Source organism: Carassius gibelio, chromosome B19 (genome assembly GCF_023724105.1).
Source record: "Carassius gibelio isolate Cgi1373 ecotype wild population from Czech Republic chromosome B19, carGib1.2-hapl.c, whole genome shotgun sequence".
In the NCBI taxonomy this organism is placed as follows: domain Eukaryota; kingdom Metazoa; phylum Chordata; class Actinopteri; order Cypriniformes; family Cyprinidae; genus Carassius; species Carassius gibelio.
The window spans coordinates 10,436,891-10,460,131 of NC_068414.1; the positions used below are offsets into that span (position 1 = coordinate 10,436,891).

General features: G+C 38.4%; 2 protein-coding genes across 3 annotated transcripts in view; one reads left to right on the plus strand and one right to left on the minus strand.

Annotated features, from left to right (window-relative positions):
• LOC127979288 (uncharacterized) overlaps positions 1-23,241 on the minus strand; it is a 366,522-nt gene that overhangs the window by 270,111 nt on the left and 73,170 nt on the right. The window lies entirely within an intron of this gene.
• On the plus strand, positions 10,950-23,216 carry LOC127979272 (CTP synthase 1). Of its 2 annotated transcripts, none has more exons than XM_052584613.1 (19): positions 10,950-11,115; positions 11,929-12,111; positions 12,599-12,769; positions 13,243-13,343; positions 14,352-14,468; positions 14,560-14,643; positions 16,800-16,880; positions 17,102-17,253; positions 18,463-18,595; positions 19,050-19,138; positions 19,228-19,322; positions 19,405-19,467; positions 19,560-19,603; positions 19,690-19,786; positions 21,084-21,139; positions 22,351-22,447; positions 22,545-22,689; positions 22,819-22,914; positions 22,994-23,216. In XM_052584613.1, the coding sequence occupies exons 2-18, from the start codon at positions 11,946-11,948 to the stop codon at positions 22,901-22,903; spliced, it is 1,776 nt and encodes a 591-aa protein (XP_052440573.1). In that variant the 5' UTR covers positions 10,950-11,115; positions 11,929-11,945; the 3' UTR covers positions 22,904-22,914; positions 22,994-23,216. The 2 variants fall into 2 exon arrangements, with proteins under 2 accessions (XP_052440573.1, XP_052440575.1); XM_052584615.1 differs by having other exon boundaries at positions 10,981-11,230.

The following is a 23,241-nucleotide window of genomic DNA, read 5'->3' on the forward strand; positions in this document are numbered from 1 at the left end:
ATCAACAAAATATTATTTGTTTAAATGAACTGTCTTTGTGTTTTTGTGTGAATATGAACTAATTGCTATTGACGGGAGGAACAAGCCTTTTGCAAAATGACTGAAAACACTGCAAGCATTTGGACAGAACTATGTAAATACAACAAAAACTCAGGCCAAAACTTGCATAAAAAGAGCTGTTACAAACTCATTTCAGATGTTTGCTTGAAAGTATAATACATTATTTGCAAAATAAATAAGGCTATCATGGTAAAGTTATACATAGCCCGCTAAAGATGGGTCATACATTTGGAAAATCATACATAACGTTATATTTTTTATGCAATGAAAATGTAAGATCACCTACTACATTTGTCAAACGTGTAGAATGAAACACCACATTGTATGGGATGACACATTATCTAATATCTTAGCTAGTCCTTGTAACTCTATAAAGTTGCTTTATAACATTTATAATGTTGTATTGTCCATGTCAATATGAAAGGTAATGGCTTTAAACTTATGTCACACCAGATACTTCAACTTTAAATATAAAGTGTCCCTTTTTTTTCAGCTAGCTTACCAACATGATAAGAAAAGGTGTAGTGAATGTACTGCTCAGTGCTCACTGATTTTGGACACCTATATCATTTTGTTTGTGTAAAATATTCTCTGTATAACAATCTTAAGGGATTAGGACATGAATAAAATGTACTGATAGCAAAATGAAATTAATTATTAAAATTGTTTAAAATTGCAATGAAGTCATTATTGCAGAGGCACTGTTATTGGTCCAGCTCAATCGTTAAAGTTCCCGCCCACATCCCATGATCCTTCACTTTAGAACAGATTTTTTTTTTTACATGAATAAACAACAGGTTCACAGATGTTAGCAATACCTTCTAGTATGTTATAAACGCAATGTTCTGTTTAATATAAGCCTGTGCATTTAATATTTTGTTTATAATATTTAGTTTTGTTTTCTTTTGTATGTTTTTATGTGTATGCATTGACTTTTAACATCCAGAGAAGACCTACATGACAACATTTTCACAGGAATTATTAAAACAAGGTATGTGGCAAACTGGCTATTCGTATATTGATATAAAATAAGTGTAATTGGCTTTATATATGCAAATAAGAATGTTTACCAAAATGTACAAATGTGTGAAATCTCCAAACTGAATTCTTCACTGAAGAAGACAAAATCAATTTTCTTCTTGTTTTCAAAGTCATTTCTCAATTGGCACAATGCATCTCTGCATAAAATAGCAGTGAGAGATGCATAATAGGAGTATTTGACCTGAGAGAGAAAGAAGACATTCATGTTTCTCAGTGTCTAAGCTCCAGGAAAAGCACCAGCTGCCTCTAAATCACTGTTAAGAGAAAAAAACAGAGAGAGAGAGAGAGCGCGCAAATGCAATTAGCTGATGTCTGAGTGGAAGAGAGGACTCTGTGCCCAGCGAGACGCCCAGATAACATGAAGATAGCTCACAGTGTAGAACGCCTGCTCAAATGTCATCTGTTCTGCATAATGAGATACATGACAGCGATGGAGTGCAGGCAAGAGGGCAATAAAAGTACTAAAGACAAACAGTGTACAAAGCGCATTCATGCATTTGAGCTAATGAAATCCTCTAGAGTGCACATGCTGTTTAGACAACACTGGAAATTACAGTATTGTTGCCTCATTTCAGTTAACAAAAAAAGAAGAAGAAGAATAAAAAAGAAAAAAAGGTTACCATTTTTTGACTGATTACGTTGATTTATTTTTATTAATGTCAAGTCAAGTAACCTTTATTTATGTAGCGCTTTATGCAATACAGATCGGGTCAAAGCTGCTTTACAGTGTCAAACAGGAAAATAGTTTGTCAATAATGCAAGAGCATAATAACAAAGAGTAATTTTTCCAGCTAAGGTCTGTTCATTGATGATTCAGTGATGTCATCATCCAGTTCAGCTCTCAATCAGTCAAGTGTCACCAACTAAGGTCAAAGGTGACAGCGGCAAGGAATCAAAACTCCATCAGTGACAGAAATATAAACATAAACATAGACTAGAGTATTAGTAGAGTAGATTGGGTCATGGTTAGGGTTAGTAGAATATGGGCTAGGTTTATGGTAGGTTTAGGCTTAGTCTCGTTTCTATGTTATTTTCAAATGCAACACAGCATTCCCATTTTAGCGCCACTCATCGGACATTTAATTACTGAACTTCCACTATACATACAGCAGTCAGCGAAATGAAATATGATTCACATCCAGTTGGTTTGGATATAACTGGAAGTGCTTTTATTGTCACTCTCTGGATATTTCACTTTGAAAGGGTCAAATGTTGAAGTGTAAAAGAATCAATGTGATATCATTTTGCAGAAATGTCACCTCAGGCATGGTTTCCCAATAAGCTTGGGCTTCTGATTGTGATTGGATCTAACTAACTAATAAATTTTTTTTCTAAAATTATATCACAGCATTCAAAATCACCTAAAATTTTGTTTCAATCTATTAATAGGTTTTTAAATTCAAATACTGTCTCAATACTACCATCCACTGAGTGTTGTGAGAAGTTTTTAAATGTATCTTTAGACAAAGTTAACACAATTAGATCTGGTTTTCATGACTGGATTGGCTTGACAGGAGACATTTAAAAAAATGTGATTTGGTTTCAGTTAAGGATATTAGTCTTATTATTGGTAAGTTGAAACGCCCAGCTGCTAGTTGTGATGTTTTGCCTTTTGATTTGTTGGCTGCTACATTCAATTATACTGGGCCTTGTATTACTGCTACTGTTAATTGCAGTCTTTATACAGGCACTTTTCCTTTAAGTTTTAAGCAGGCGGTTATTCAGCCCCTTCTTAAAAAGACTACTCTTGACCCGTTGGATTTTAATAATTATCGGCCAATTTCAAAGCTGCCTTATATCTCTAAAATTTTGGAAAAGGTAGTTTTATCTCAGTTAAGTTCTTTTATGGCTAAAAACGAGGTGTTAGATGTCTTTCAGTCTGGTTTTTGGGCAGGACACAGTACTGAATCAGCTTTATTACGAGTCTCAAATGATTTATTACTTATTGCAGACTCGGGAAATACTGGGGCTCTAATTATGTTGGATCTTAGTGCAGCTTTTGATCTAATTGATCACGATATTCTTATTAGTCGTTTGGAACACGTTGTAGGGCTGAGAGGGACGGTTTTAAAATGGTTTTCCTCATATTTAAGGGGACGTTCAATCTCTGTGATGGTTGGGGATTTTTCCTCCAGGTCAGTTTCTCTGGATTGTGGAGTACCTCAGGGTTCAATTCTGGGACCTATTCTCTTTTCTCTGTTTTTGCTGCCTCTAGGCCAAATTTTCAAGAAATATGGTATATTTTATCACCTATATGCCGATGACATTCAGAATTATTTACCGATTGCAGCTGGAGGATCAAGCCCTAATTTATCCCTGGTTGCTTGTTTAAAGTAGGTGACCAGTTGGTTACAACAAAACTGCTTGCAATTAAATGCCAGCAAGTCTTAAGTAATGGTGTTTGGGATGAAGAAGGATGACAGTGGTTTAGCTGATTTTCTAGGTATATGGGAAACATACGTTCAGCCTAAAATAAGAAATTTAGGTGTAATTTTTGACTCTGCTCTTATGTTTGACCATCAGGTTAAAAAGTGGTAAAAAAAATTTTTTTTTATCAGTTAAGGACTATTGCGAAAATGAAATCTTTTTTGTCTGTTCCTGATCTGGAAACAGTGATTCACGCATTCATCTCTACACTTTATGTTTTTGAAAGAAGTTTCTTTTGCTCATCAAGCCTGCATTTATTTGATCAAAAATACAGAAAAAAACGGTAATACTTTGATGCAAAGCATCATTACTCCAGCCTTCAGTGTCACATGTAACATCCAGTCTATCACATGATCATTTAGAAATCATTCTAATATTCTGATTTATTATGAGTGTTGGAAACAGTTCTGCTGTATAAATATTTCATGAGTTAAAGGTTAAAAAGAACTGCATTTATAAAAAAAAAAAAAAAAAAAAAAACAATTCTGATAATATATATTCTAATAATATATTTTCTTTACTATCACTTTTTATTAATTTAACACATCCTTGCTGAATAAAAGTATTGATTTTATTTTAAAAAAAGAAAACAAAACAATTCCTGACCCCAAATTACTGACCAGTAGTGTATATTTTTATTACAAAATATTTATATTTTAAAAACATAGCTTCTTTTTTTTTTTTTTTACTTTTTATTCAACAAAGTATCCTAAAAAAGTATGACATGTTCTGAAAAAATATTAAGCAGCAGAACTGTTTCCAACTTTGATAATGAATCATCATATTAGAATGATTTCTAAAGGATCATGTGATAATGATCCTAAAAATCAGCTTTGCATCACAGAAATAAATGATAATTTAAAGTATAATAAATGTAAAAACAATTGTAATGCTATATCACAATATTACATTTTTTTTCTGTATTTTTGGTCAAATAAATGCAGGCTTGATGAGCAGAAAAAACTTCTTTCAAAAACATAAAAAATAGTAATAATTCCAAACTTTTGGTCTGTACTGTATATATATATATATATATATATATATATATATATATATATATATATATATATATATATATATATATAATAAAACATAAAAGAATATATATATTTATGTATGTTTATATCTAAAAGAAGGCATCATTGTATTCATCAGTGTTTGAACCAGCCTTCACATAAAGAGCTTTCCTATGATGTCTTAGATCGCTGTTAATGTAGGCAGCTCACTGTGTGGAATATCATGAGTGTGCGCATGACTGATCTAGTGTGGCAGATCTGTCTGACTGTACCTCTCCAAATATGGTTCCTCTGGTTGAGTTTTAATTAGATGAAATGACTAGAGAGCTGCTGGTAGAGAGGGGGGAGGGGGACTTAATTAAATCAGCTTTGTTGTGAGAGATGAACTAAAAGAGTCTTATCGCTTACTCTGAACGTGCTGGGTGACCATTCTCCACATGTTAAGAGCCCGACCCCAGGCTGAAATCAAGCGCTCATATCTGCCCCTGTATTTCTCTACATTTGACTTCCACCTCCACTAGAATAGCGGCGGGAGATCAGAGCCTGTATAAACGACTGAACCGTCTGATGAGGGTTACAGAGGACAATGTGTCCTCTGGGCTACTGAGAAAATGAGCTCTATGTTGAGTTCAGTTACACAAGACGATCTGTACATGTCCTCTAGTGATCTCACCCTCTGCTGCATGAAGTCAAAACTGGCCTTTCTTATTAATGCACATTTCTATGCATATTTAACTATAAGTAGGGAATGCCATATCAGGTTATCTTTAAGCTATTTTTATTCCATCCATAAAAATCCAGGCAATCAAGCTCAAACACTTGGCTTGTGTTGAAGAGCCGGTCTCCATTAGCTTAAGCTTTAATTGTGGACCTTTAGATGTTAGGAATCGAATGGTTGCTTGCAGTAAGGTAGCGTGAGGATGTTTCTAGGTGGTCGAGGTAAGTCGTATCAGCTGGGTTTCTGTGAAGTTAACTTAGATGAGTATGAGAACTGTGCAAAGAGCACGTCTCAAGGTCAGTGGCATAGATGGAGAAGTTGTGTTATAATGTGGTGAACACTGCCACCTGCCTTTTTACACTGGAAATCAACATGACATCATCAATTATATGAAGGAAAAAATCCTTACAACAAACCTCTTAGGTCTTATTATTTTAAAACTAATGGAGAAATGTAGACCATTTATATATATCTTTAAAATAAATAAATAAAATATTGTATTCTAGAAATTACTTACTTAAGTCCATCATTCAGAGGCATCAAACGGAAACTTTTAGGTAAAGTTTTGAGGTTTAGTCGACCTCTGCTGGTTTAGTCAGAAACTGTAGAAAGTGCTGTGGATTCCATGAAATATCAGATGATAAATGTTATTTATGGATCCATTTAGACAAAAATAAATGAATAAAAAAGGTTTTCCTATGGCATTGTGAAGCACCTTCATTTTTAAGTGTTCTCCAAGCTTTCTAAATGAATCTTCATGAAACACAGACAACACAATACAATTATATGTTGGGGGTAACGCATTACAAATAACTTAAGTTACATTATCAGATTACTTTTTTTTCAAGTAACTAGTAAAGTAACACATTACTGTTACATTTACAAGGAAATGTCTGAGTTACTTTCTTGAATAGGTAATGGCAGTTTCTTTGTTTTCCCATGTATTGACCGACAGCTCTCCTGTTCTCATGTTAAGGCGTTGTGTGCGCTGTGTAGACATGAGGCTTACTGTAATTTACTCATCTCACTTGCACAAAAAGAGATTCAGTATTCCTCTAAATGAATATTTTTTATAATTATTATTACCAGCTCAGATTTAAAAGTAATGTTAATGTTAACTTTCCATAAAAAGTAACTAAGTAAAGTAATTATTAAAAATATTGTAATGCACGTCTTTTAAAAGTAACTTTACCCAGCAATGAATATAAATTTCCTTAAAATCATGCCAAAACATTTTCAAATCCGATACTCAGGTCCCGATGAAGGGAAGAGTATCTGTTATACACCATTTTTCTTTTTAGACAAGTTCAAATGTCATTTTTATCTGTTAGGAGCCCAAGGACGATCTTACCTGACCTACCTTAGCTATTACAGTATCCAGTCTTAACAGTTCACATGATTTGGCCCTATTTTTTTAAAATTTTTATTATTTTATTTTTTGCCGGGAGGCAAACATATCTAAAATGTGCACAGTAAGAGCATCTACGGTAGTTCACATTAGCCAAAACACACAAGGAAACGTCTCAGGTTACGAATGTAACCATAGTTCCCTGAGTAGGGAATGAGACACTGCATCCTCTAGAGGTCGCTATGGAGAACACCTCATCGTGAACCGTGTCTGAAGCATACATTGGAAAACACCAATAAGTTGGCCGGCAACAGCCCCTGATGTCACTACCGGCGTGACTATAAAATAAATAGGTGCCATGAGAACATGTCTTTCACTACTTCATCTGAAGCTTGCGTCCCAAGCATGGCAGGAAAGCTAGAAGACGCAGTGTTTCGTTCCCTACTCAGGGAACCATGGTTACATTCATAACCTGAGACGTTCCCTTTCAAGGGAACATCAAACTGCGTCCTCTAGGGTGCGTTATGGGGAACAGTATATCCATGCCGCCATGCTGAGAGGAGTGCAGGTGAGATACACGGTGAGCACCAAGTACCAACTCTATCATTTCCATGGGAGTTTTCCCTGGGAAGTTAGACAGCTGTCCATGACATTATCCCTTACGACCAAAGGCCTAAGCTACATGCCCAACTTACCTGTTAGGGCCTCGGCCTGGGGTAGAGCCAGTGCTTTAAGTGGCCCAAAAGAGGTGCCTCTCTATTACTATTACTATTGACTCTATTATAGCCTATACATAGGGGGTAAGGGGGGTGTCTGCGGTCTTGGGTGACGGGATGGGACGAATTAGACGTAGGTCTCGGTGGGATGAATTAGGAAGCTTGCATTGTGAAGGGAGCACTGAAAAGCGGCAGAACAGGCAAAAGATTAAAACCTCTATTAAAACAGATGTCCAAATGAGCGTACCGGTACGCTAAAAGCACGTTCTGGGCGCACGGAGAGGTGGCGGTACGCTCAAGAGCTATATTTGGAAGTGGCGGTGGCGGTACTGAGTGCCTACCGACCCACTTAAAGAACTGGGTAGAGCTCAAGGCTTGGAATCAAGATAGATTCCTTTAAAGGGATACGGCAAATAACCTAGCAAGTCTTGCTTGTCACACAGGGGCTACCGCTTGCTCTTGCATAAGCTTTCTGAAGAAGCTGTCTCAACAGATAGTAGCAGCACCGTAGGTATCCTGAGGATACATAGTTGGAGTGCTGCCCAGGATGAGCGGCAGCAGGTAAGTAGGTACGAAGCAACCGCGTGAAGCCCTCACCAAATAGGATTTTAGAAAGAACGCAGAGAACTAGCGTGTGAACATACCACATTGTGGGTATTAGAAAATGCGCAAAAATTAAACATGCACACTTACCATAACATGGATTTTAAATACTGTTCTAAGGAGCTCTTATGGCACTCCATTAGATCGAATGGTGCATCCCAAAAACAATATGTTTGAGAGTCATCAACTCGATCTATGGTAATAATGCTGGAGTGTCTAGCAGTAAATATCTATCTGAGGGGAAGGGCAAACACCCAACTCTTAAACAAGAGGGGAGCTCGACCTACCGCATGTCCCAAACCCAAACAATAAGCGCAAAGATCGTGTGTGTCATCGGGGGTCAAATAACAATGGCATGGATGCACACACACTGTCTAAACACTTTGCTAGTAGTCGGTTGGTAGAGATTGATAGAGAAAACTCGCTCTTACCACGTTCAAATGCACGCTTCAAACAGAACAGTCAGTGAAGACGAAGAAGAGAATCACGTGTGAATCAAGGGGCCTATTTATTGTATAGTTTCAACGGTAGTGACTTCAAGCCAACTTGTTGGTGTTTTTTCAATGTATTCTTCAGACACGAGTTACAACGAGGTGTTCCCCATAGTGACCCCTAGAGGATGCTGTTCGAAGTTCACTCGAAAGGGGAATTAAATATCGTCTGCAATAACAAACATTCGCATTTGGACAGGATTAGTTTTCTCAGTGAATCACTGACTTTGCCGGAAAAACAATGGGCTGTGTGAGAAAAGACGGGATTAAAATCACAAAGTACTTCTATGAAACTTCTCAGCTTCTCTGACCCCCTGTTAAACTAGTCCCATCCAAAAAGGGCTTTTGTCTGGTGTTCTATAACGGTGAGTGCTTCAGAAATGAGGAAGAGGAGAATCCAAGTGCAGTATAGCAGTTTATTAATTAACAAAACACAAAAACATCCAAGCAACAGGAAACAGGCAAAAAACACAGCTCACACAACACATCCACTATAGATGTTACCAGTCAAAGAACATGTATGAGGTATAAACACACAAGCGGTGATTGGCAAACAAGATACACCTAAAATGAATCGGGATTAATCAGGAAAGACTACAAACTAACTACAAATAAAGCACAGGAACCACTTCAACATAAAAGTCCAAGGACAGACGGAGCACATGGGACACCAGCTGCAGCTTTCTTTCGCCAGCCTGACAGGCAGAGACGTGTTACACTATAGAGCATCACTATTGGAGAGACATATGAGGCAGAACCAAAGCTGAGACGTGGCATCCTGGTAGTCTCTGTGGCAGCAGGGTGAGTCAGGCTGGGTAGCATTAAAAGATCTCACTATGAAAAAGCGCAGGGAAGAAAGAGAGGTCAACTGGTCCATGTAGAGACCCTGCGCTGGCAGAAGGGGAACAATAGGGCAGTGGCTATGTGTAAGCAGGGAGCCTGGACTATTGGGACAGAACAGTGACCAAGTGATCTTTGGAAGACAAAACCAGATGAACTATTATTCCTGATCGAGTCAGTGTATGATGTCCTTCCAGGCCCTTCTCACTTGTTGCATCTGAGGCCTTGCCAACATCACACATGTCCACCGAGCCTGAGAAAAGCTTCCCTGGAGTACATCTTGAGCTGCTGCCCAAAAGCTTGTGGAGGTACAGGTGCTGCAGACGGTGAGCGTGATTTCACCAAGTACAACATGTTCCTGGATCAACATCCTTGTCCTTCCAATCAACCAGTCAGAACTGAGATATAACTTTTCAAGAAATATCTGTTTTGGGCTTAAAATCAGGGTTAGGTGCTTCTACACTCTTGTTAATCAGCCATCATTTGCCACGGGCAAGACATGACATCGCCTTCGTCAAAGAGAGAGAAGACCTCAGGGCTTTAACTGGATTGCTAGCGTCAGCTGATGGGAAGCAAATATACTGCACTCGTGTCCATTGTAGACGTTACTACAGTGTTGCCAACTCCGCAGTTTTCCTGTGGAATTTTTACCATGGGACCCCCTCCAAACGTGGTTAGTTCGGGCTAGTTTTGAGGAGCAGTTTGAGTGGCAGGTAACGTTTTTATTGCTAACATCAGCTGAAAAAATACATTGGCATCATCTGTATTAAAGTGACAATAATCACTTAATACAACGTTTAAGGGAATAATAGCCTGGGCATCCATAGAGCTCCACACTACTGACTTTGTTCTCCCTCACAGGAGGCAAGGAAGGGGTAGACACAAAATGTTTCTAAACCTTAAACACATTTTTGCCCCTTTTGTGTTGTTTTAGTACTTTTTTAAAGTATAAAACATTGTTATTTACAATACACAGGATGGTTTTTAATCATATTTTTAGGAGGGACAAGTTGACAAACCTAGCCCAGACAGCAACATAGTGTCGGCCCATGGATTTCATGCGGGCCAGATGTGGGCCGAATCTGGACCGAAACTGCTTGCTGTCAGGGCGCTCTCCACCCCATCCCCCCGGCCTATGCCTATAGTAGTAATAGTATAGTAAATTTCACAAAAGCATGCTAAAACATTCATAAGAGCACTAGACAAAGTTATCATCTATGTAGCAATGACAATTAATGAAAAATATAACAGTAATATCTATTGTTGCATTATTAATAATAATTAAAAAAAGAATTGATAAGATTATCCACCCATTGCATTTGATGCAATAAAAAAGGTAGGTTATAATTCAACAGTATTCAGAGATAGCCTATAAATTGCTTTCAAAATTTTCATTTGTTGCACCCACAGATTCCAGATATTCGAATTGTATGAAAGGAAAGCTTACTTATTTAGCTTTCAGATGGTGTATAAATCTTCATTTCAATACTTTTTTTTGTGGTCAATGGTCACAGATACTTTATATAGGCCTACTATGTTAGCCTATATTCTTGTATTTATTTATTTTTCATTTAAAACAAGAAATTCTGTAATTATGTTAATCTCAGAAACCGGAAGTCACCCATTAAACGTCAGCGTAATGAATATCCATCATAATTTCACAACTCTGGCGCCCTAAGTGAGTCTGCTCGATTTACGAAACGCGCCTCCGGCTCTCCGTACGTGTTCCGCTACTGGAGCAGCACGTGTGATGCGAACACGTTTATTATCGCAACAGGTTTTGTGCTGTAGAGATCGCTTTAGATCTGTCGCGTCAAAAGTCAAGTTTCCAAGAATCTCATCTTCAGTTCGTCTGGTAAGTTGAGCTTTGTTGTGAAGTACGCGGTGACTTGAGACAACACAACAGGATAGAAAACAAAGCCTGCTTGTTCTTTATTCAACGATAATCTTTGGGACTGTAGCCACTTTAGGTGTGTAACAAAAACGTTCCTATTGTTAACACATGGTTGGTAACGTAACATGTCGCAAGCGTGATTATAAAGCTAACTGAATCTGAACTCTTGAAGGGTTTTATACATATTTAACAATGGTATTCAGAGTTACTTCTCTTTGTGTGGTAGCGGTAACGAACTTTTGTCACCAAATAATAAATCAAAGCTACAAAACAACATGATCGAAAGCTTTCTTGCAGTAATCGAAAGCGATCAATTGTTAGTATTTTTAGAAATAACTTGTTTAGTAAACATGGTTGTCATTGTGCCGTGATAGAGCGAGTGAGATTCACATCTCATGGAGATGATCGGCTCTAAATGTGACTCATGCGTGCATTGAATCCTTAGGACATGTTCATCAACAATGTGATTCGCTATAAACGTCTGACAATATGTGATGTTTAGTGAGGACAAAGTGTTAATCGAGAACAAAGAGTCCCATAGATGATTTGATATCTAGTCTACATCTTTCACAGATCTGCTTGTTTGATCAGGGAGCTGATATTGTTGTCTCATCACTGTGTGTGAAATGTTTGCTCGTGACCTGGAGTTTGGCCAAGAGAGATTGCATTTAGGATGAATTGATCTTCATTAAATGATGATGAAATCATGAAAACAAGAGCAGACACAATCAGTGTAACCTGGTTTCATGGCATCCTGTCTTGTCGCGTGTCCAGCTTGTATCCAGGGCAGTATGAAGTATATTCTGGTGACCGGTGGCGTGATCTCGGGCATCGGGAAAGGCATTATAGCCAGCAGCGTGGGAACCATCCTCAAGTCCTGCGGCCTGCACGTCACAGCCATCAAGATCGACCCGTACATCAACATCGACGCAGGGACCTTCTCGCCGTATGAGCACGGTAACCTCACGCAATGGGTCACATCTGCTTGATAGAAGCAGGCATCACTATGCATTATTTGATCCAAACCCTGACAAACCCTGCATGCCTCTTAGATTTATAAGCTGGTCAGGCTGAACATTGGCTAAAAATACAAATATGTGGATGATTGGGTGATATTGTCCTATCGTCAGCCGGTGAGATTGCATTTTTAATGCTGATTTAATTATTTAGAGTGAACCAACTCCAGAGTAAGTCTAAAAATCAGCCTAATGCTAGTGTAATCTACTATACATACATTTTTTTATATCATGGCGGCATGCTAATACCTCCTCAAAACATCTTAGCGACCAGATTGCAAAACAACACCACCACCACTTTAGCATCACAGCCACTCACTACTTCAGAAAATGAAAGAATATATAACAGTTATCAGATGTAATAATTACGTCTATGGGAGGTAGTTGGGTTGTGTGGCCTGTGTGTGAATGTGATGTGTTTTGTGTAGGTGAGGTGTTTGTTCTGGATGATGGGGGAGAGGTGGATTTGGATCTGGGCAACTATGAGCGTTTTCTGGACATCCGGCTCACTAAAGACAACAACCTGACCACCGGAAAGATCTACCAGTCTGTCATCAACAAAGAGCGCAGGGGAGATTACCTGGGCAAAACCGTACAGGGTGAGGACGAGGTCTCTGTTAATGTGTCTTACGCTCACATTAGGGCTGCGCAATTAATTGAAATTAAATCACAAAGGCAGTAAATCAGGATTAGGCAGAAGCTGCGATTGTCATGCGTATCTTTCAGTGAAGCACAGTTCAGTGATCAGCAGTAAATCTCCATCTGAAGATTCGCACGCTCCAAATCCAAATATCATAGAAGAAGAAATCCAGGAAATGCATCTGAAGTAGTAAATGCTGCTCAATCTGAAAGCAGGTGACGGCGATTTACTAATCTAAAATGTGCATTACATTAATGACGTTCAATTAATCGTGCAGCCCCTAGTTCACACTTCAAACTGATTATTTTGGTTGGTACCAAAAAATAATATTCTGTTGATATTATATGTAGGCTGTATGCTGGACTACATGCATTTATAGACCTGGCATGTCTGATCTCTACATGTTAATCACAGTATGTTCACTTGTTCCAGTGGTGCCACACATAACGGATGCCATTCAGGAGTGGGTGATGCGTCAAGCTAAAGTTCCTGTGGATGATGACCATGTTGAGCCCCAGGTCTGCGTCATTGAGGTGAGAAGAAGAGAGGTGTTGCATTTCTAAAGCATCATAAGTTGATCTTAGAGACCAATGGTAGATAGGGATGTGTGATATACCTGTAAAAATTCACCCTACGATAAGAATTCGTCTTGCTGCGATAATTACAGTAAAGTCTAGCTGTTGATATGTTGACATGCTGGAAGGTGGACTTGAAAATTAGTTTAGTTTATTGTTAAACGAGGAGCTTCCTCTACAATCTGGAACTGGTTTGGTTAGGGCTATAATATTACAGTGCAAAAAATCAGTCTAAGCTTTGAATAAATGTACTACAGTATAGGGCTGCGCAATAAATTGTGGTAAATCGCAATGATTTCACATTACACACATTATGCAAAAGCTGTGACATTCATGAGTGCGTCGTGTCAGTGAAGCACGGTTCTGTGATCGGTAGTAAATCTCCTTCTGAATGGCAGAGGTATATACTGTATATACAGAAGGTGTATAACTATTAAACTGTTCAATAAAGGATATCTTGATTAGCATTGCATTATAAATATACTTTATCCTTATAAAATACCCCAAATTGCTTGATATTGTTGCAGTTGTATGTTTCTCTTCAAGTTGCCTCAATTAAAATGTATTAAGCTACAGCGATAACTTGGTTTCCTGGAGTGTGGCCAGTGCTATTACTGCTATGATGCATATGTGGAGCTTCTGCGCAAGGGCGCCCTCTAGCTTCCTGTATGAATGAAACTGTCGTCATATTACATGTGTACTGCTCACAACACCCTGTTTTGGGTAAAAAAAAAAAAAAAAAGAGAGGACCTTTCTCTAAAGGAACTGAATTCCCTTTGTTATCGTCATTGATAATGTTATCGCAAATAATGACTGCTATATTTTTAAGCCCGTATCGGCCATCCCTATTGTTAGATCTACTTAGGCTTACAATGCTTTTGGGGAACGCAGCCCTGGACACTTCATTTGATAAAACGCGTGTTTGAACATGTTTCTGATGATTGAGGTGTTGATGTGTTTTTGCAGTTGGGCGGTACGGTCGGAGATATAGAGAGCATGCCCTTCATCGAGGCCTTCAGACAGTTCCAGTTTAAAGTGAAGAGAGAGAATTTCTGCAATATTCACGTCAGTATGGTACCACAGGTCAGTTGTTCACATTTCCACACACACAGCGTGTATCGTCGAGTGTATCATGGTTATGTGAGTGACGTACTGTCTCACCCGTGATGTCCAGCCCAGCGCTACAGGAGAGCAGAAGACCAAACCCACGCAGAACAGTGTGAGGGAGCTCAGAGGCCTGGGACTGTCACCTGACCTGGTGAGTCCAGCTGCAGAGAGCACGTCTGCATGCTGTATGTTTTCTTTGTTTTTCATAGTGAATGAATTTAGAGATGACTTCTCAGAGAGGGCTTTTTATGTCTTTTCTTGTGTCTGCTGTCTGCTCTAAAAAACCCTGTAAAAGAAGTTAAAGGTCTTATGTTTTAGCACAGTCAAAAAAAAAATATATTTAGGAAACATGCAATTTCACAGACTTGTTTCTCCAGAAAACAACACCAAAGCTGGTTATTCTACTTAGAATTTTGTGACCATGTCTGTTTCTGTGTGACTCCGCCCACTGCCAGTTTACCCAGTAGGATGTTATCACCTCGGGTTGCAAGTTGTCGGAGAAAACAGAGTATAGCGTCCATTGTTTCTACCAAAACTCTATGACTAGAGACATTTTAAAGAGGTCATGAGATGAACTTTTAGATTTTATTTTAATTGTGTTCTTGATGTGTATTTTAATGTGTTTTACTTAAGTGATGCGTGGGTCGTCTCAGAACCCGTGGCCCCAGCAGGTCAGGTTGGGACGGTTAAAGGAATCGACACTTTATTTGCACTGCGGGTTGTTAAAAACAAAATTAAAAAAATTTGTATGTTGCCTGCAATTCCCTATAGCCTATATTATATATTTGTAATATATATATTTCCATATTTTATTAGGTTCTTTGATAAGATTACAATACAAAGGTCTACGTAGCAATGCAACTTGTGTGATGTCCCGCGGTTCGGGAATTTTTTTATTTGTGGTGTGGGCCAAATAATTTCATAAAAGCGGGATTTTTTTTTTTTTTTCAACCCACACATCACTAGTTTACTTATAATGTCAATAAGTTTTTACACAAAAAAATGGAAGGAATTATTATTTTCAACCCTTACGCTGACCCTCAATCTAAAACGTCCTGTTCCTTTAAGGGCCGGGTCCTGTAAGGCTTCTCAGTAAGCGGCCACTGTTATGATTGGCTAATGTCATTGCATAGAAACCGTATCGCTGCCCTCTCGCTACGTATTGCAGGTTTTGACAACATAATCAAAATAAAACCGTAATTTATAGACCAAGCATTATGAAATAATTTGCTTCCAGTTTGTGATGCATCTGCAGTCAGTCAACCAATGTTTCTTTGTGAACACTTCGTGACACTGGGCCTCATTTACTAAAATACTCCGATCAATCCTGACACGGATCTGGGATATCCGATAATAATAAACTATCCACTTGTTCCTGACACTGGGATCCTTCTGATATCTGTACCAGGATGCGAACAAGTGGTTTAATCCAAACGTGTCGAAGTGAACGTTCTTTCTCTCCATTCATCCGATTGACAACAGACTCGAGTGCATGCACCGTGTCAGAAAGTGAATGCTCATCTGTGTACTGTATCCAGTGCAGACAAGATAACGGCAGGGATTGTAATTTCTAATTATTTATTTTTTACTCTCTCATTCATTGTGATCAAGAGTCAGCCAATAGTGGTTGAGCACCAGTGGGCGGGGCCTGTGTCGACATGTTGCTCTGAAGGTGGTGTTTATGAAAATGATTGTGCCTGTGTGATGTCATCTTGCACCTCAGATCCAAAACGAACTCTTTGTATTAAGCATACAAAAACCTCTTTTGTGTCATGACCTATTTAAAACTAAAATAAAATATTTCCAAATTCACAATCTTGCAGCCCGTTTGAACATGAGAGCGGGAGAAACAACTTTCTTCCAATATTTTGAATTTGGGCTGCAGTACCCATTTCAGCCACTAGCTGTCAATAAATGACACGCTGCCACTTTAAATGTTTTTATTCATGTTCCTTTTAAAGTAGCACATCTACAGATATCAGAGGAACATTTTTGTAACAAAATTACCACGTTTTATTATTATTATTATTATTATTATTTTGTTTAATTTTTTTGCATAAGTATTGTTAGTTTTGTGCATGTGAAAGTTACAAATGTTTAGCTTTTTTAAATCTCAAAATATTGTCATTAAAAACTAATCAAACCAGACCATATCATCTGTATTGAGGTTCAAATGATGGATGCATAAATATTCAAAATAAAGATAAAGTATGTTGGGATTTTTATTTATAAATTGTAAGTGGGTCGTGTCCACAACACTGATAATGTCCCAGAGTTTAAAGTGTTGTCTTGTTCTTGCTCTTGCAGATAATGTGTCGCTGCTCCACTCCACTTGATAACTCAGTGAAAGAGAAGATATCCATGTTCTGTCACGTGGAGCCTGAACAGGTTAGTCTTTATCCAGTCTCATAACAGTTGAACATTCACTGTAGCGTAATTATCAAGAACATTTTGGAAAAGCAGGTGAAATGGAGCCAAAATGTGTCTGAAGGATAGTGGGTCACGTTCACTGATATTGGATGCATGCAGTCTTTATCTTTAACTTTTTGCATGAAATGTGCATTATGTGTATGCACAGTAATTAAATGAAAGGTTGGTGTTCTCTACAGGTGATCTGCGTACACGATGTGTCGTCCATCTACAGAGTGCCACTGCTCTTAGAAGACCAGGGCGTTGTGGGATACTTCTGTCGCAGACTGAACCTGCCCATTGAAACCAGACCCAGGAAAATGCTGGCGAAGTGGAAGGAGATGTCAGACAGGCTAGTACAAACTCAAAACATAAAACCTGATTCAGTATCAGTTCATACTTTAAAGGTGCAGTAGAAGATCTTGGGAAATGCTAACTAGCACTGAAAGTGAACGTCCCACTCTCCCTGCAGTCGTCCAAAGCCACGCCCCCTGAACGCATTTACACTCAAGAGCACAATACTAGAGATAACATTACTACAACAGGCTACATCAGCGTTTCCGAAGTGAAGTAAACACTCAGACCGAGCGTTCTGATTGGACCTTCCACAGAATATGAGAGTTTGGTTCCAAAACAACTGAAAATGTTGCCTCTGAACTGGGTCAATACTAATCTTATCTACAGGCACTGGACTAAAAATAGATTCATCAGTCATCGCCTCCAAAATAAATTCATCGGGTCATATTGCGAATGCTATAAATTAATTATAGCAATAAAATAAAATTTCATCATGAACAATATTCACTTACGTTCAACTTCCAAAAGAGCACACATCTAGCTTTGTTACGTTCATTTAGTTGACCAGTGCTATGTGCTGTATAGGGATGTAACGGTATTGTTATATTGTGCTGGAAGTGTTAAAAAAGTACATGCACATAAATCACTTAACCAAGTCGATATTTAAAAATCAACAAACAACAAATAAAATGACTTTTTGTTTGCTTAATCACTAAAACAATAAAATTACAATTGATGTCCGCATTTTAAATGACAACTTGACTGATAACAGTTTAACAGCATTCAAGATTGAGATCTAAAATCTAAAAAGTTTAATCAAAAGGTAAACACGCCTGATTCAGATCATCAGCTCCGTGCGTGATATATAGCATTCTGCGAAAAAGGGAGACTGACGTTGTCACGGTTTTGGAAAAAAATGGCGATAACATGACCTAATCTGTGAATATCGCATTTTGCATAAAATTTAAATGACTTTTCAGTACCCACCAGATACAATACTGTTTTGGAGGAAACTTATATATATATATATATATATGCATTTAGACCACTTAACTTAATGATTGCAATCAGGATGTTAAGAGACCTTTTCACCCAGCATAAAAAAAAGTTTCTGAAGACAATCACCTATTGCACCTTTAATACTAAGCGATCATAGATCATGTAGCACAAGATAATCCAGGTTTTTTGGGATTTGTTTCATATTTTGATGAGGACAAAAAAAGCTCTATTTTGTAATGTTATCTGCACTGTGTGTGTGTGGTAGGTCGGACAGGCTGTTGGAGCAATGCTGCATTGCTCTGGTGGGGAAATACACCAAGTTTTCAGACTCGTATGCCTCCGTGATCAAAGCCCTGGAGCACTCCGCTCTCGCCATCAGCCACAGACTAGAGGTTAAGGTGAGTGAAACCTTTAACACGGACAGATGAGATAGATTTAACTCATTCTACCTCTTAAGAATATGTCATCTTTTAATTCTCAATATGCATTTGTATTAGTTCTGGCAAATTTAGCGTGTTAATGCATGCAATTAATTTTTCCCGTTTAACGGAGTTAAAAATTAGTAATTAAGTTAACGCAGGGGCGGGGCTAGGGTTGGCCCCCCACACTCACAACCATGTAAACGTTTACATCACCAACATGCAAAACTGCAATAATAACAGCATTTACCAGCGTGGCACATGTTGTCCATTCACCGGTTGTTGTTTTAATTTTTAATTTAAAGATTGCATGTGAAATTATTGCAGTATAAGAATGTTAGTTCGGATCATTTACATTTAACTTAAGTATATGGGCAGTAAATTGGTTATTTTATTGAATCCTTATCTCTAATTGTTTCTTAATGTTCTCCAGTACATAGACTCTGCAGATTTGGAGGCCTGTACGTTACAGGACGAGCCAGTGAAGTACCACGAGGCCTGGCAGAAGCTCTGCAGTGCTGAGTGAGTAATGACCCCTAACACACAGATCTGTGCTGCTTCATGTCCTCACCTGCTGTCTGCTAATATCACCCCTGGTCTCGTGTCGGCAGTGGTATTTTAGTGCCTGGAGGTTTTGGAGTACGAGGGACGGAGGGCAAGATTCAAGCCATCAGCTGGGCCAGGAAACAGAAGAAGCCGTTCCTCGGTAGTCCCTCATTAAAATGCATTAACACTCAATGTTCTGCAGCAGCTGTGAATGTAACCCGTCTGGGACGTTCATCTTTCAGGTGTGTGTTTGGGGATGCAGCTGGCTGTGTGTGAGTTTGCTAGGAACATGTTGGATTGGAAAGGTAATTTTTAGACCTATAGAAAAATAAAGAAAGTGTACTGAATGTTTAACAAGCAGCATTATTGAACAAAGTGCGCCTCTTGTTCTTCCTAGATGCCAACTCCACAGAGTTCGACCCGGACACTAAACATCCTGTGGTGAGTGTGGGGTGTAGTTTAGATGTGGACTTCTGCATCAGGAGCAGATGTAATGGTTCTCCTGTGTTTGGTTGGTCCCCTCGCAGGTGATCGACATGCCTGAGCACAATCCAGGGCAGATGGGAGGAACCATGCGGCTGGGGCAACGGAGAACCATTTTCAAAACCAAAAACAGTATTCTCAGTGAGTGTATATAGTGTACTGCACCAGTAATGCAACACAGTAGAGCTGCACGATTAATCGTTAAAAGATCGCGATCTCGATTGAGACACCCTCTCGATCTCATTTCTAAAAGACGACGATTCCCCGAGTCTGTTAAACCTTTGACAAAGTCTTACCGGATCATTCAAATCCGTGCGCGCACTGCCGCTGACACAGAGAGAGCTCTTACCATGTTTGGTTAAGAAACATCTTCACAAACAGTCTTTTCAACTACACAGTATTATATCTGTCTTAAAGTCATTTATATTATCACAGAAATACTGGGATAAAGTTTATAGTTTAAATATAAACATTGATGTCTATATGGCAGCGATCAAAATATAACAAATCCCCTTTTGAAAGTACTGTGCTTTAAATAACGTTTGTGTCGATTGCATTGTTTCACCAATAGGTGGCGACAAGTGTCTTAATTTATTTGTCAATGAATTAATTTTTCATTCAAGAGAATCGTTCAAAGACGCTGATTCATCCAGAAATGAAACAAGTGTAGTAGGTTTATGAGTGAGTCGTTGAATCAGTGATCTAAACAACTTTTTCATCATTCTAATATTAAAAAAACTGGGGTTTTAAATATATTATATATACACTACCAGTTAAAAGTTTTTGAACCATAAGATGTGTAATGTTTTTTTAAAGTCTCTTCTGCTCACCAAACTATATTTATCTGATCCAAAGTACAGCAAAAACAGTAAAGTTTTGAAATATTTACCATTTAAAATAACTGCTTTCACTTGAATGTATTTTAAAATGTAATTTATTTCTGTGGTGTGCAGCTGTATTTTCAGCATCATTACTCCAGTCTTCAGTGTCACATGATCTTCAGAAATCATTCTAATATGCTGTTTTGCCATTCAAAAAAACATTATTATTATTATTATTATTATTATTATTATTATTATTATTATTATTATTATTATTATTATTATTATTATGTTGAAAACAGATGAGTAGATTTTTTTCAGGTTTCTTTGATAGAAAGTTCCGAAGAACAATAATTGTGTGTAATAGAAATATTTTGTTATAAATGTCTTTGTCACACTTGATCAATTTAAAGAATCCTTGCAAAATAAAATAATTAATTTATATACTTGTGATAATGATAATGTTAATAGTAATAATAATAATAAAGAATCGTAGGAGAATCGTGATCTCTATATGAGATCAAAAAATCGTGATTCTCAATTTATCCAGAATCGTGCAGCCCTACAACACAGCAGAACTTATTTAAACACACTCTCTCTCTCTCTCTCACACACAGGAAAACTTTATGGAGATGTAGATCATATTGAGGAAAGACACAGACATCGCTTTGAGGTACATCTCTTCTTCTTTTATAGATGAATTTATATGACAGTTAGGGCTGTAAATTTTTTTGGAATTTGGAATATTCGTCAAATTCAAAAATAAAAATCTTGTTTACGTCCGAACTGAAACCAAGCCGTTGACACAGAACACACATTCTGCACATTTTCTAGAGGGACGTCTGTCACCGTTGCACTCGCGTCTCGCACAACAGAGCCGCATGTTTAGAAAGCCGTGTAAAATTAACCCAAATTCAACTTTGAAAAAACATATCTCGAGACTTCATGGTGGGTTTTTCCCCATCCCACTGCAGCTCGTGTTTTGAAATGATAAATGTACTCCGTGTGATTGGCTCTCCATCCTGTGTATTAAACTATGCATGCATACATGATGCTGTTTTGTTCATAGATCTTTAAGCAACTCGATTACTGTTGGTTTACAAACATTATGCACTTTTTGTTTTCACAGATAGTCATGTTTTCTTATGTTTTGAATAATCGTGCATTAGTGATATTTTGCTCGATTGGCCTCGGGAGAAAAGCCAAACCTTTTCTTCACCCTACCTGAAATTATGCCTCAAATATTATCTTAATTCAAATTACATTCAAGTACAGAATATGAATTGAGTTTTTCAGCCATGTCGACGGCCCTAATGACAGTATAAAGTGTTTTGACTGGGATTTGTTGAATATGTTGAATTTGTCATGATTTCGGCGGTTGTATAAATGAATCCTCTTAAAAGATATATTTTAATTGCCTTATATTTGACCATTTTTTTAAAGTGCATGTCGTTATCAGATTTTTTCAATGATTTCACAGTTCTTCCTTGTCTCTTGAGATTGAAAAGATTGATGTTTTGATGTGGTAAACCCGTTCATTTCTTGACCCGTTTCAGTCAATCATCTGAAGAGTTAACTGTCTCTCAGACAATCCTCAGTTTCTGTGAGGTGTTTAGCTCGCTATAGTTGAACACATTTCTCTGTGAACAGCTGTGCTTTCAGATAGCACCCAAATACTTCAAATGTAGCTTGGTTTGAGGCCAAATCTGGGTGAAAGGCCTTTGTGAAAACGAATACAATCCATTTGTCTGCTTAAATCAGTCTGTTCATCAGTCGAATTGCTAAACACCAGGCATATCAAGTGAAAATGGGATCAAACCGATTCAAATTAGCTGATGTAAACCTATGTTTAACAGAGTATTTCTTCTTCTTCTGTCTGTGCAGGTGAACCCAGAGCTGAAGCAGCATTTTGAGGAGAAGGGCTTTCGTTTCGTGGGTCAGGACGTGGAGGGCGAGAGGATGGAGGTCATCGAGCTGGACGGTAGTTTCTGTGGTCCTTTGACAACAAGGACTGGGTAAAGCATGCTTGTCTTGTGTACTCCATCAGTTTGACGGTCAGATCTCTGTTGTGGTTGCAGATCACCCGTATTTTGCTGGTGTCCAGTATCACCCAGAGTTCACCTCCAGACCCATTAAGCCGTCTCCGCCGTACCTGGGCCTGCTGCTGGCCGCGGCCGGGAGACTCCCAGGACATCTTCAGGAGGGCTGTCGGCTCTCACCGCGGTACGAACCGAGATTTCTCACGATAACAACTGGCTGCTGTTGAACACACACCTCTGACAATGTCTGATAATGTAGCGTTATGGGGACAGCCGTCAGAACCTGAGTTTGCATTGTGTTTTCTGTGGACAGAGAAACGTACAGCGACCGGAGCGACAGCAGTTCTCCAGACTGTGAGGTCGCAGACTTCAAGCTACGCTCACTCGCTCAGGAATGAACCTCTTCATGGTACGCTACAGAAAGACTGCATCTGTATACGCTGTCTATTCATAATGTATAAGCTTCAGTCTATTCTTGTGTCTTTCAGGGCCTGCTTTCTGAAAAGGATGTGCTGCTGAAATGGTTTAAATCGTCTGGTTTCAAGGGAACAGGATTTGATGTGAAGACTGGCGTCTCCATTTGTATTGAACTCATTTTCTGTCATTTCCACGAGTGTGTGTACAATGTATAAACTTGCTCTGGACAACGAGCTGTCATCTGTTCACTTAAAGGGGTCCTATTATGCTCTTTCACAAGGTCTTGATTTTGTTTTGGGGGTATACTAGGTCATTTGAA